The sequence below is a fragment of the Numida meleagris genome, chromosome 6 (assembly GCF_002078875.1).
Source record: "Numida meleagris isolate 19003 breed g44 Domestic line chromosome 6, NumMel1.0, whole genome shotgun sequence".
NCBI lineage: Eukaryota > Metazoa > Chordata > Aves > Galliformes > Numididae > Numida > Numida meleagris.
The window spans coordinates 38,104,852-38,118,947 of NC_034414.1; the positions used below are offsets into that span (position 1 = coordinate 38,104,852).

A 14,096-nucleotide genomic window follows, 5' to 3' on the forward strand; every position below is an offset into this window, starting at 1 on the left:
TATTTTGTAATGATGAACCTTTGGGTGGGAGAAGAGTTCACTGTTCAAGGCAACCCACCTCTTGGTTGTTATCAGGGATGGTGAGATTTGAGATAAGCAGAATGCTTACGTCACTTGAAAAATTTCTGTGAATGTTTTCATACCACTATACATAAAATACTGCTATATATACTGCTACTTCACACTGCTGTATATACATGTCGTTGGTTTCAAGATGAATAAGCAATAATACAGCTTTTAAAAGCCTGCATAGTCATTATTACCACTGGTTATTATTCCTCAGAGAGGGAATTAGATATGCCAAAACACAGTCCTGCTAAGTATACTCACATGCTCAAGATCCATTTTAGCAGTCAGCAAATGAGAGTTTTCCATGCTGACATAAGAGAGGAATAAGGCGTGATAGAAGAAGGGATATGCTTAAAATAAATAAATAAAATAATAAAAAATCCCCCCAAAAAGAACAACAGAAGAAACATAATTAATTAACCCCAGAATAAGTGCCAGATCTGCAGTTATTTTAGACAGCTTTGTACTCACTCCAGCAATTATTTTCATGCTGAAAATTGCACAGATCTCAGCAAGCTAAGCAGAAGTCTGATGATCTGAAATGCATAGTCTGCCTCATGCAGTTTGTTCCTCTTCTTGCTGAGCCACCTACCTTTACAGGCATTGGACTCCTGCAAAGTGCTATAGATTTGTTCCTGACTACCAAACTGGGTGCATGCAGTTTAGGAGCTGCTTTATTTATTCATGCCTAAGTTTTTTCATTCCACATCAAGAAAAGCTTTCTTCTTGTGAATGGCAAATAAATCTTCTAAAAAATAACACTGTTCATGTGGAAGAAGAAAATACTCAAATGGGAGAGAATTAGATCAGTGTTTCATAAATTTTATGTACATATCAAGATTCAGGCTGTTGATGCTGATTTCTTTTGGGGTGTACAGGGCTGGAGGGGTGAGGATGCAACTTATTAAACCTCTGTGGATTTTTGTGAGAGATGGGACTGCACCCCGAGAAGTAACATTTAGCCTTACTTTACCTTCTTTTGTCCAGTCTGCTGTTGCTGCGCAATCTTTTCCCCTTTTGACTGAGATGTAGATGCAGAAGCACTTCTTTACTCCTCTGTTAACACACTTCTCTCTTGCCTTGAACATCTTCCTAATTTGTCTCCTAGCATTCTTTTTCAGTTCATCTTCTCAGCCATTTTACTTCACTGGTTATTTGAGCTTTTTATATTCACTTGTTTTGTTTTTTTTTCCTTAGTACTGATAACATGTAAGTATTTTGTGCCAGTGATATAGCTGCTACCAAAAACTCCTGTTTCTTATACTTCCATTTAGTGAAGAGCTATAAAGTGTTTTATATTCCACTATGAAGGTTTTGTACAATAATGTACAAAGGCAAAGTAAGAGTACAGAAAAGTAATTATAAAGGCAACAAAGTTAATGATGATTGAGGTAAGAATGGAGGCATAAAAGCTCTACATGAAGAGGAAGGTTTTCTCTGCAGTCTTCACATAATGGTTTCAGCAGTGGTTCAGAGTGGAGCTGAGAGTTCTGACAGGAACTCCTTCTGACAGGAGGTCCAGCAGCAGTGGCTTAATACAGTGGAGTCTTAAGAAGAGTAGTAAACATTGCCAAAATTCTAAAGGGACTCTAGTATGGTGTTAGGAGACTGTGGCTAAACAGAAGCTCGACACACTAGAAGAGGAGCACTGAGAATTCTGGGATCTGCAGACCTCACTTGTAGTTTTTGCTGGAGGTGCTTGTGACAATCAGGGAGGATATAGTCCTCTGTCTGGGAGTGACAGCAGCCTTTTTTCTTTGGCATCCTAAAAGTCCCTAGACATTCAGGCTGCAGGGTTTTATAATGGCTGTGAGGAGATTTTCAGTATTGCAGAGGGAAATGATGAAAGTATGAATAAAGATTTTAGTGGAGGCAGGGTGGGGGTAAGGATTCTGGCAGTGTGCCAGGGATGGTGTTAGACGTATTGACAGGGGAGAGGCAGGAAGAAAGCATAAGCTCGGGATGAGGAATGACTGGAAGGTGTTAGTTTGCTCCCAAGGATAGACAGTAAATCTTAGTTTATTGGTACCTAATGCTCCAAGGTCCATGTATGCAGTAACAGATAATATAACAGTATATTACAAATAAAGCGAAGGCTTGGCAGGGAAGGAGACATGCCAGCTGTGCCATTTTTGTGATACCAGAGATAGACATGCTGTGAAAATATTAAAATTTTTAGTATTAATGTCAGTGTGTCATTGCGATATGAAGCAGTGTGATGATAGAAGTACTTTCAATGGGTCATTTACTCTTAACTCTATGTACTGTAGAAGAAACCTACTGGTAGAGATTTAAAAATTACTTTTCCATGAAGCAAGTATTCAGAATGCAAAGCAAATCAATTCCTTGCCCTGTTTTAAGGGTGAATTTGAAAACCCATAGCTTTATTTCATTCTTGAAAGTATTCATTTCAGCAGTCTATAGCTATTTAGTGTTGCATCTGAAGAGTAACGTAGACCAGAGTAATCTGAGGTTGATGGAAAAATGTTGAATTCTGGAGATGCTGACAATGGCCCATGTAAGTGTACATAATGGCGTATTTCCCTGGCAAACTGTTCTTTAAACATACTGGTTACTTTTGCAGCTCTGGTGGAAGAAGTTTATTCTGCTCAACGGGAACGTGACAAGGCTGTCATGGCAAGGCTTAGGTTAGCCAACGAAGAGAGAGATGAAGCATTTCTACGAGTCCAGCGTTTAGAAGACTCACTCAAAGAGTAAGTCTGTACTTCCTGCCCTGTGAAAAAAGATTGTTGTATGGATCTGTGATGGTCATAAATAGTTTGACAGCAGTTACACAGAAAATCTTAGCATAATCTTCTCTATGACAAAATACCAGGCTACTGCTAGTATTACTGTGCTGCTGGTTAATTTTTTAGCCATCTTATGAGACCATTTTTTTCTCTAGATACTAAGTGCAAGGTGAAAAATTTTGATCACAAAAATTAAAAATATAATCAAGAGCTTTGGTATTGATTTATTCAGAGATAAAAAGAGGAATGTGACATTTTACAAGGATCTTTTGACATGAAGTACAAGAATGTCAGTCAGAAGTTGCAATGTATAGGAAATCAATCAAACCTTAAGCCCAAGAGACGTTTCCTACAGCAAAACTTTTACTAATTAAGTGGATGATTTAGTAAAAATATGTTTTCCTCCATATCTTTAGTGTAGGAGCAGTTTTAACAGATTAAATGTGTACTTAATACTTTCTAGAAATTTGTGTATACCATACTAACTCAACACAAATAGTCAATCTATTGATAATGAAAACTTTCAAGTCAGGAGAGGAAGATAACGAACAGCTTCTTTTCTGACTTTGGGACATAGGTAGCCTTGAAGCTACAGCTTGCTTCTTCGTGTAACCCTCCTCCAATCATCTTGGTTACTGTCCAGTACCCTCCACATTCTAGACTGGCTGAGAAATTTCCTTGCCAACAGAAATGGAAAAACATAAATAAGAAAATGAGTAACCGAGAGCAAGTTAGTACCTCTCATGGAAAATATGCATAAATGTTTGTAGAACTTCATGTACATGGACTTATCTACATGTATCCTTGTGAATATTTGTTCCCTGAGATCCTTCCACCACAATACTTGCTCTATGTTCAATGTAGGCTAAAATGACCTCCAATCTCAAAATTCCCTGTGGAATCTGTTTTGCTCATTTTCCATTTCAAATTTTCATTCTCCTTTTTTGCATTACAATTCTGTAATTACACTTCTATTGCTTATCTACTTTTTCTTACCACTTTCCTTGTCTGTCTTTTAATTCCACTTCTTTATCATTTCTTCCATAAGCTGAAGAAGACTGCAGAGCAAAATTAAAATAGTAGTAGCTAGATGGAAATGTGAAAGGCAAAGATATGCAAGATAGGAAGGGCAAACAAGAAAGGAGGATTGAGGGAGAACAATTAGTATACTGAATAACATACAGTAGTAATCGTGTTCTCTGCATCAACTTTCTTAATATTTGCCTCTTTCCTGATCTTTTTACCCAGTCAAGTCAAACTGCAGTTCTAATAGGAACGTTGTAAACTATATCAGACAATATACATAAAGGTTCCTTGCCCTGTTCCACCAATTTACACATAGTACTACCTCAGTCCATGCTGACTGCAACCACAACCTGACTATTGGCAAGCTGACCACAACCCTTCCTTGTCCCTTGTCAGCCAGCTCTGTAACAGCACCTTCTCAATAATGTGATGTTTCTTCCAAAAAGAGCAATAATATAATAAGGAGAAACATTACTTGTTGTGGTTGTTGGTTTGGGGTGGTGGGGGAGGAGGTTGCTTTCTTTTTCTTTGAAGCCTTTGGGGATTACGGAATCAAGAAGTCCACATGCACTAAGCTTACAGGATGCTTATTCATGCAGCTGTACACCTTGGAAGTAGGAAACAGTTGAGTGGAGCCAAGATTCTTGCTGGACCACCAGCCTGGCTCAGGCACGCCAGCTTTTCAGCACATTAAGCACCTTTACTAACTTTGGTAATGCTTACCTGAGGTGACAAGACATACTTTACTTCTACCTGGATTTGCAGTACGTTGCAATGAGAGGAGAAAGCCAGGGTTGTGCTGAAAAGAGTTGAACTGAAGTGCTTAAGGCTCAGATGCTCTCTGCAGTATTCACAAAAGTAGAGTGATTCTGAGAGTTCGCCCCTCATTTACCAGTAAATGTTGCCTCACTATTTACATTCAATAAGTGTCATTCTTACAAGCTTCCTTTGTAGTTAACCACACAAGGAAATTACTTTGCTCAGCCTCTTCATTCTAAATAGTTTAATACTGTGGCTGAATGGAAATTTTGGGGAGCGTTCACCTTGCCACTAATCTTTCAGTTGGAGCAGTGATGATGGGATGAGCCATGAGAAACTTAGTTTATTTTGTTTAATTTGGGTGGTTTCTTTCAAAAAATGTTGTATTTTTTCCAACAACCACCCTTCATACGTTCTTCCTGATGCAGCTGTTTAAAATACCAAGCTTTCTGACTGAGAGGTGAAGCCCATAGAGTATTTTTTGTAACGTTTTTAGGCTACTTGTGCCACAAGTATCAAATTTTAGAGCACAAGTCACTCCCTCCATCTGCTTTGGACTTGTTCCAACCAGAGATTTTAACAAGAGGGCAATACTGAACAGGCTGCCAGCCCTTATCAAATGCTTTAATGCTCGCTTTAAATTACGTGCTATAGCAATTCTATTGTAATTATTTAACTGTAGCAACTGAAATTCTTTCAGTTCTGTTAGCCCTAGGGTACGTGTTACTGTAATGTGTGCAGAAATGGGGGGAGAAGGAACCCTTGATTATTGATGTTTAAAATCAAGAGACCCCAAGGCAAATACTCAGTTCTGGATGCTGCTTTTTAAAAAATACTGTCACCTTAGGAGGATGCATCCTCTGTGACAGCAGTATGCTGAAAAGCTACAGCTGTGGTAGAAGTTCATGTTCTTTTTCCCACCCCCCGTTTCCAGTCTAAGGTGTCCTGCTTACCAAGCCTGATGGTTGGCTGGGTGATTTGTTGACCCATACTTTTTAGCAGGATAGAAGTCCTCTAGAGAAGCCAGGTCAGTCCTGCCAATTTACTTTGGCAAATACTGTTCCTGTCATCTTGAATACAAACTAGCTTAAGACCCATTTTTAAGTCTCTCATGAAGTGGAACTTGCAGCAATATAAAACCAAAAGTAGGAACTCTACAAAAAGCCAACTCGAGGAGCCAGTTCTGATTTTATGATCTGTGTTACTTTATGAATATATCTCTAACCCAGCAAAGGTTAGCTTTTAATTCTTTTTTGTTGTTGTTGTTTAGTTCTGATTCTGCCTGTAGGTGTTGGAGTAATTATTGCTTTTAAACTCCATATAAACTAGCTACTGCACACAGTAGTACATTCTGAACTCTTTCTTTTTGATGTAAACAATTTTTGTATGGCTGATTTACTGTGCATTGTGTGTAAAACTAATTCTTTAAGGTAAAAGATGCTAATGTTCAGTGAAGTGCTCTATGATGTTTGCTAGCTAAAGTCTTGGACTTGGAGTAGCATCTGTCACAGCACTGAAAAGTGTATAGCTGTATTGCTGTATAGCAGATGTTTAGTGGCTACTATATCTGTCTTTTTAAATAGTGTACAAGTGACAGATATATTTTTTGTAAAAGTTGCCATTAAATAAGTGGTGTAATTGTAATATACTTATTTTTCCAGAATAGAGGTCTCCTCCATTTTAAAACACATACAAATGTTGTAAATTATATGCTGTTGATATAATTAAGGTGAAGAAAAGTAAAATACATAGTATCCCATTTGTTAGATCTTTGTGCTATCACTCACTGCTTTTGCATAGTCAGTGTTCAGCTGCATATAACTAAATTCTTTGTATTGTTTTTATATTTGACAGATTAAAATATGTCCTGTGAAATGAAATGGGGGAAAGCAGAAGCAGCTTATTATGTGCTTAAATAAGGACCTTGCAGGGAGTTGTCTTAACTTGCTATTTTGTGCAAAATACAAAAGCAAAGTATTTTCAAGGAAATTTCAGCTAGTCCATTTCCTCCTTTTGGAAGAGAGGTGGGAAAATAATTACATAAAAGTGGAAAAAAAAAAACCCACAAAACAAACAGTCTTTACAAAAGTCCTGTCCTGTTTCATTTATGGTGCACTAAAAACAACAAAAATACAACGTTGGGTAAAAGTTGTAAGTCCAGAAATAAATAAAATAAGAGCACCAGTCATTTCTATCACTGGGGAACTTTCTTCATCTAAGCACATATGAACAATTGATCCTTGTAGTCATATATAGCAGTAAACATTAATAACTTAACAGTCTGAAGTCAGTGCTGAAGATATGGAGCATTATTGAAAGATGGAGTCGAGCAGGTGGCACTTTAATATGTTCAGTGTCATGGTTGACTCTAAAGACTAGTAGAATGAAATTACTTGAGGTTCTAAAGATTTAAAAAGCGAACTCATTTTGCTGCACTAAGGAAACGCTACTGATCAGGCTTTCTGTGTCCCTTTTTTCTAGGCTAGAAAATATTAACCCTGAAGAAAATGACATGGTAAGCCATTCTCTGAGGAGATTTCTTGATGTCAGTCTTATATCTTAGAGGCTTAAGTTCAATTGAGTGGGTTTCAAGAACTAAGATGTGGGAAAAAGAAGAATTGACACACTAATAATGTACATCTTTGCTGCAATATGAAAATTCAATAACTTCACTCAGTCAATTTACAATTCACATGTGCCTATTAATTAAAACCCTATATTAAATAAAATATATTAAAACTTCATGTCTGACTAACATATAATGCTGTTGGTAGACATTACAGGAATTACTGAACAGAATAAACAATGCAGACACAGGGATAGATATACTGAAGAATGGAGCTATAATTCTGAATCGAATACACAGGACCAAAGAACGTAAAAAGAAAATAATAGCTGAGGAAATGAATGCAGTGATAGAACAACGGGATGCTGCTTTGTCTCAAGTAAGTCTCTATAAGTATGTAATCACTCAATACCAAATTTATTATTATTTTTTTAATTTTTACTTTTGGGGAATACATTTATTTGTTAACTTTTTTCAGCTGAAAATCTCCATAACTGCCCTTCTAATAAATGGTTGATTAATAAGCAACAGTTTGTAGCAGTAGTGCTCATTGGAATGATGTCAATCTATTTCACAGGAAAGATTGTGTATTCTTTCTACCTTGTCACTAGCTGACCCTTTAAAAATAGATAAATATAGTATTCAGTATACTCTGTAATCTAAAAAGGTGTTAAGATACTAATTTTCCTGTATTCTATAGCAGCATAAAGCAGTTTGTGATTGGGACTCAAGGATTTGTAGAGTTAAAAGTGACAGAAATGTACATTAAGGGAAGATAAGACATGTGAAAGCAAGCAATTCTTCCCTTTGTTGCTTTACATTCAGGAGCTGAAAATCAGCATGTGGTCCTTGACTCTTGATGTTTAACACTTCTGCTATGCAGCTTAAAACAATCTGATGTATTCTCTTCTGTTCAGATCAATCATTCTCTTTGCTTTCCTATCTTCACAGAAGAATATTATCTTCATTCTCTTCACCCTGGAGAGAGTCTCTATATTTTTCCTATCTCATAGAAGGGTTGTTATGTTTGGGGGTTTTTCCACAGCTTGCTTTCCTGCTTTTTTTTTAACCTAGATTTAATTCAATAGGAGTAGTCCATAGAAAGAAGAATACTAAGTAGGGGGTTACATCTCACAGAATTTTAGACTAGATGAACGTCCTTACGCTTCCATTAAAAGCAAGAAATTTCATCTATGTCTTGTTCCAATATTGAAAAGTTCAATGTCCACTGAATGTGAGCCTATATCTAAATAATTCTTTAATTCTAGCAGAATTGAAGTCAAATTTGCGATCTTGACTAGTATTAATGATGATTGAATTTATTTTGTATTGATATGTCTTTGTAAAAGATACTCTTCTACACACTATGTAATTTTCACCTTTTTATTTTTTTTTGCGATCATTGTCTTTGCATTCTATCCTGCTGCAACCTCGAAAGACTCATCTGCTTGGTGCCTAAAATATTTTGTGTCTGTATCCTGTGTGCCCTACAAAGGATGTTAATGTTGGACAGTGTTAATATTGGAAGATCACTTTTTCACTGTGCTTTCTTTTACTTTTATAGTAATGATCAGCAGCATAGCTACTGGGGCACATACAACTGTTCTGCCAAAAATTTATGCTCTTTATTTTTTAATTATGATTGGATTTCTTCTTTGCACAGGGCATTTGGAAAGTGGGCAGCTTATAAGAGAAAAGCTTTTAGCACAAGAGAAGGTTCTTTAGATAGTTTTGTTTTTCTTCTGCCAGATTTTGCTTCTTTGTTGAAGTGAACTTTCAGACAACTTGGACTTTAAATATTTTATGAAGGATGTCAGAAGAATGTCATTGTAGGGTGTTATAATATACATTTTAATTGAGTTTATTCTTAAGCTACCTGTTCAAGGAATAATATACAGACATTTATACAAGTTGTTCTTTCAAGTAATGAACATGGAAATTAATAAAGATAATTATTTTATATATTAATGAGTTAATTGCCACAGCTAGCAAAGCTACCTTTAGGCCTGACAGCAAAAAGCGCAGGTAATGTTACATAGGTAGTGCAGCTGAAAAAATAAATAAATGAGTAAAGCAACACACATACTCCCAAAAATATTCAGTATTTGGTATTAAGCTGCAATACTGTGATAGTGTTTGCAATTTATAATACCATTTTTTAAAAATTAGTTATCGTTAATAAAACTTTATTACTCGTGTGTTGTGCTTCTACATATGTGATTCTTTTATGACCATTGCTGTTGAACCTAGAAAATAGATCCTTGGAATTGAAGCTATCATTTCAGCTTGCATTTCTTTCTTGATGATTCCTTGGGAATTCATATAGTACTTGAATTATTAGTAGTCTTTTGTTAACATTGCAATAGCAGTAGTTATTACAGTGCTAACAGCAAGAACAATAGGAGAGGGATTCCTACAATAGACCGCAAAGGGACTAGGCATAATTCAGGGGATGTATATGCTTAGCATAAGAAATGCAAATTATTAGAAGTTAGATCTGAGGTCGCCTCAGGTGTTCATAACATCTCCAAGTTAAAATCTTTCTCTTTTCAGTGAAAGTGACATCAAATATAAGGGGGGATTGATGAGAACAAACTGAGGCAAAGCAGAAATAGAGTAAGCCATTAGCGTGCGGTGCCTATCTTCTGGAAAAAAGGACTTTTAATGTTCAGAGGTCACTGGGCAATGGAGGAAGCTAAATAATTCCAGACACTTTGTGTGAAGGCTGTGTTGCTCTGTTTCTGCTTGCTCTTGAGCAGTGCTGGAGACTGCAGTGTCATCTGAGTGACCACCAAAGCCAGTTCCATATAAGAGAGGACTGCCTATCTGAGAATAAACGTTGGGACAGAAGTTTAATGAAGCCGCATCTATTATCCTTCATAATTGATTTATTCACAATAAATCATAATTCACAGCTGACAATTAAACACCACAAATATAAGTAGCTTCTGGAGTTTTACACGTAGGATTTCTTATTTTTCTCAGTAAGAGAGAATAACAAAAGTTTTCCCACTCAAACATTTGCTTTGATTTCAAGTAAGTTCCTAGAGAATGGGCAATCTATAATCTGTGCATTTCTTGTGACCAAATACATGCTGGCTGCTTTCAACTCATCTTTCAGCAGCTTAGGAAAAGCTAAGAGTTTTGCAGTGCCTTTCTGGTAGCTATACTATGAAGGTACATTTTGCTGGACTGTGGCTGCATACATTCTTGGCAATGGTTAGCTAGTTGTCATTCTTCTGTTTAAATTTCACTTGAACAATTTTTTTATTCTTAAAAAAAGAACTGCCAAAGTCATAGAAAGTGCATGAAAAAATTATTTGAATCTTCACACTGAAGTGCCTGTGCATCTTTTTTGAGATTTTAAATGTGAGTGTTACTTCTCATTAGGAAGCAGGTAGAGGCACTGCTATCACTGTATTGAGCTGCACATGTGTATGTAATCTTAGATCATTCACTAGATTGCTGAGCAAATATGCAAACTACTTTTTGTGTGTGTGAAAACAAATAAAATGGTATAAACTCAAATATTTGATACTACTTTTAGTATGTATTTTCAAGTGAATAAAAAACAAACAACTAAAGCGTGGCTAAACATTGACATCCATCTTCTCTTGTATCAACCTCCTTAAAAAAACACACTCAACTGTTTGGTTGTATTTGCTAAGATATATTTGTTAGTGAACAGATATTGTGTTGTACTGGGAGTTTGCGTCTGTTTTATGACTGATCCTCAGAAAAGAAAGTGGAGAAAGATGCTGACTGTTGTGAGAAATAAAACATAAGTTTCTTGTCTTTAATGTTCAGTTTTGTCTTAACCAGTTCAAGGAAAAATCTTACTTGCCCAGTTGGTTATACTATAATTCTGCCTTTCTTCCAGAGTCTTTCTTGTTTGATCAATACAATTAGTGACAGACTCATTAATGAGTAAAGCTCACGTATGGCCACTGTCGCATTGTAGAATCTTCATAAAATAATTTAAAGGAAGTGGTTTCCAGCAGGAGGCAATACAGTGCAATATCTCAAACAAGCAACCACCTATTAACCACATCATACCTTATGGACAGGAATGTTAATATGATTACAGAGTTTGCAGCTGGAGCTGGGGACTCGAGTAAGTCATTACAATCACTTTTCTTATGGTTAGAGAAAGGGACCTTTCAGTTGGTGTAGCTTGAAATAAGTGATTTTAAAGAAACAAAATAAGAGATGGCTTATAGATCAGGGTGTTGTGTGTGTGGTATGTTTTTCATCCTAACTTTCGTTCTGTAAATAATTTTTAATTGTCAAGTCAGTTCTAAACAGAATTTTAAATATTAAAGATGTAGAGTTTTCTGTCTAACAAAAACAAACAAAAAACGATAGGTTTCACGGCTGGCAAAGTATCAGCTGTAATACTCTGATCTTGAAGCAATAACGTAACTGGCAAGCAGACCTGGTTTTACAGCTTTGAATAGTTTGATCACATCCTGCTGTGCAGGAACATGCTTATGACTGCTCATGTAAAAAAACTGGCACGCACCCAGTTGCTCATCTGAAGCAAGTTTAAGTACCTTCCTCCATTTTGAGGCAGTTTGGCAACAAGCAGGAGTTTATTGTCATTGAAAACAAAGATGAGAAGCGCTGCACTTGACTGCCCATCATTATCAGCTTCAGCTAATGACTAATGAATGTCTACTGTTATAAGCCAGCTTCTTGCTACTTTTTTGTAATGTCCTGCTCAAGCAATTTCCCAGCTTGTGTACCAAATAAGGTTTACAACTGTTTTCTGTGTTTCATAGAGCATTAAGGCACTCTCAGCACACATCAGTGAACAGGTTTTACTGAAGTAACAAATTCAAGAGTTGTAATATATGTTAAAACAATAAAAGCAGGTGTAAATGAAAAAAATGGATTACATATCTTGGGTCCTTAATTGGTGAAAGGTTACTGTGTTACGTGACTGTTACCTTAGGACAAAGATAATCCCTTTGCAACCCAAACCACAATTTGGGATATTATATACGTTATATATTAGTAACCAGTAGTTCAGTTTTACATTCTGTGTTTTGGTACGCTTAGACGCTTCCCAAATAGGGATAATGAATGAGTTCTCATTTGCAAGAACATGTTTCATGGTGTCCTAGCTGCTTTTCTGTCTTTCCCCTTTTGTCTCTGACAGTTGGGAAATGCAAGAAAAGGTAGAATGAATTCACAGTTGTTTGTGAACAAGACAGCTGCTGTGGGTTACTGATGATTTTTGGTCACAGGCTTATTTCAGGAGGAGAGAGAAGTTAAAGGAGCTATTTATTGTAATTTGAGGATCCAGGAGCCATGCTGGCTCACACTTGTGGCTGATTTGCTTTGGGCATGCAGTGGCAAGTTCCTGTTGCCTTGTTTGCAGTGAGAGGTAGTGGATGAGTGGGCAAGGGGAAGTCACTTGCCTGCAGGATTGTTAAAGCAGAGAAAGGGAGCTGTCTTGCAAGATGCTCCTTTTGCTGCATCGTTTCTTCCTTACCTAGCTGCTTTACTCTTCTAAAAATAAACCAAGCTGGAAAAATAAGGTTGTTATTTACATTTTGAGATGATAGGTATGCCTTGACTCTCTACTTCAGATATATTTCTGCTACTTGGAGCATGAGTGTTTTCCAGGGGAACACTCGGTTAAATATTTGGCTACGTTCAGAAGATGTATGAAGTAATCTTTTTCTTCTGAAGTAGCTATTTCAGTCCACAAGAACCCAATACAGAGGAAACTGGCTGAACAGAATCCTCTTGATGTATTTCATTGGGAATTTTTTCTTGTGTAGAATTCTCCTCAAAAGAATAATGCCTGTTTAAGCTTCCATCATGGTTCTCTTTTATTTTGTTCAATTGCTGTATATGAAACACAGTTCTCAGAGCATTAAGAAAAGTGAGGTGAGATGTTCAGGCAGAATGATAGAAGGTCAGACAGAGAGGATTTGAGGACATCATGCATGTGTGTGTGACATCAGTTTCCTGATAAAGCAGATGTTACAAGCTGTTTTTCAAGATATTTGTTAGTAGTGAAAGAAACTCCCTTTGACTTCACTGAAGCCAGAATTTCACTATTAAAAGTGAGTTTCTTGCAGCTTATTCCTTAGTTTGACTTCAGCAAGGCTTTAGTAGTATGAGGTGGTGTAGTTTTCAAGTTAATGCTGCTTGCAACTGCGAGTGCAGGTCAGGTGGCAGGGCACCAGTGGGGGAAAGTGGAGGATCTGGAGGAAATTACCCTGAAGAGCTCTTATACCTAAGTTCTGTATTTAGCCCATGAATGCTAAGAATGAGTAAATATGTAAATGTTAATGCAGTGTTTCCTTGAAGAGAGGGATTACAGTTAGTCTTTTTGAACTTGCGAAGCAAATTTTTAATTGCTACTACATTTCCTCTTTTTACTAGCGTAAGGTTTTGGCTGAGTGATGCCCTGAGACACATGGTTGTTTGCATTGTTAAATCACCTGTTGTTCCTCTGCAAACAGTGTGTTGTGCAGAATTCAGAAAATACATGTCTGAACGGTGTTTGAGAGCATGATCAAGTCTTGTGCTTTTAATTGTAAACTTAAATGAATTTCCAGTAGAACATTCATCTTTTTTTCAGTACCTAGAAACTCCTGCCCCTCTGAATATGACAGTAAATTTGCATGCAGCCTTGTTTGATTAATTGCTATTTGACACTTCTATCATGGTGCTAAGCTCTAGGTTCACACAGCTTAGACTTCCAAAGCAATTTCTAGAATTAATTTAAATATTTAATGTCAAAACTCTAGGATGAAAGAGAAAAACGTTTTGTATGCTTATTGATCATCTGTTTCAGTAGCAAAGATCCGTGGAGGAAATTTCCAATGTGACACAAGCAGAGTTCAAACAGTATTCCCTCTGAAGATGAGGCTGAATCACTATGTGTGTAAACTCTATAGGTACCAGAA

At 36.7% G+C, this 14,096-nt stretch overlaps 1 protein-coding gene across 7 annotated transcripts in view; it reads left to right on the top strand.

Annotated features, from left to right (window-relative positions):
* MIPOL1 (mirror-image polydactyly 1) overlaps positions 1 to 14,096 on the top strand; it is a 178,657-nt gene that overhangs the window by 56,242 nt on the left and 108,319 nt on the right. For all 7 annotated transcript variants that reach the window (XM_021401825.1, XM_021401828.1, XM_021401824.1 and 4 more), the window contains 3 exons: positions 2,654 to 2,783; positions 7,086 to 7,119; positions 7,379 to 7,549. In XM_021401825.1, coding sequence (XP_021257500.1) covers positions 2,654 to 2,783; positions 7,086 to 7,119; positions 7,379 to 7,549 — 335 coding nt within the window. The remainder of the gene's footprint in view (positions 1 to 2,653; positions 2,784 to 7,085; positions 7,120 to 7,378; positions 7,550 to 14,096) is intronic.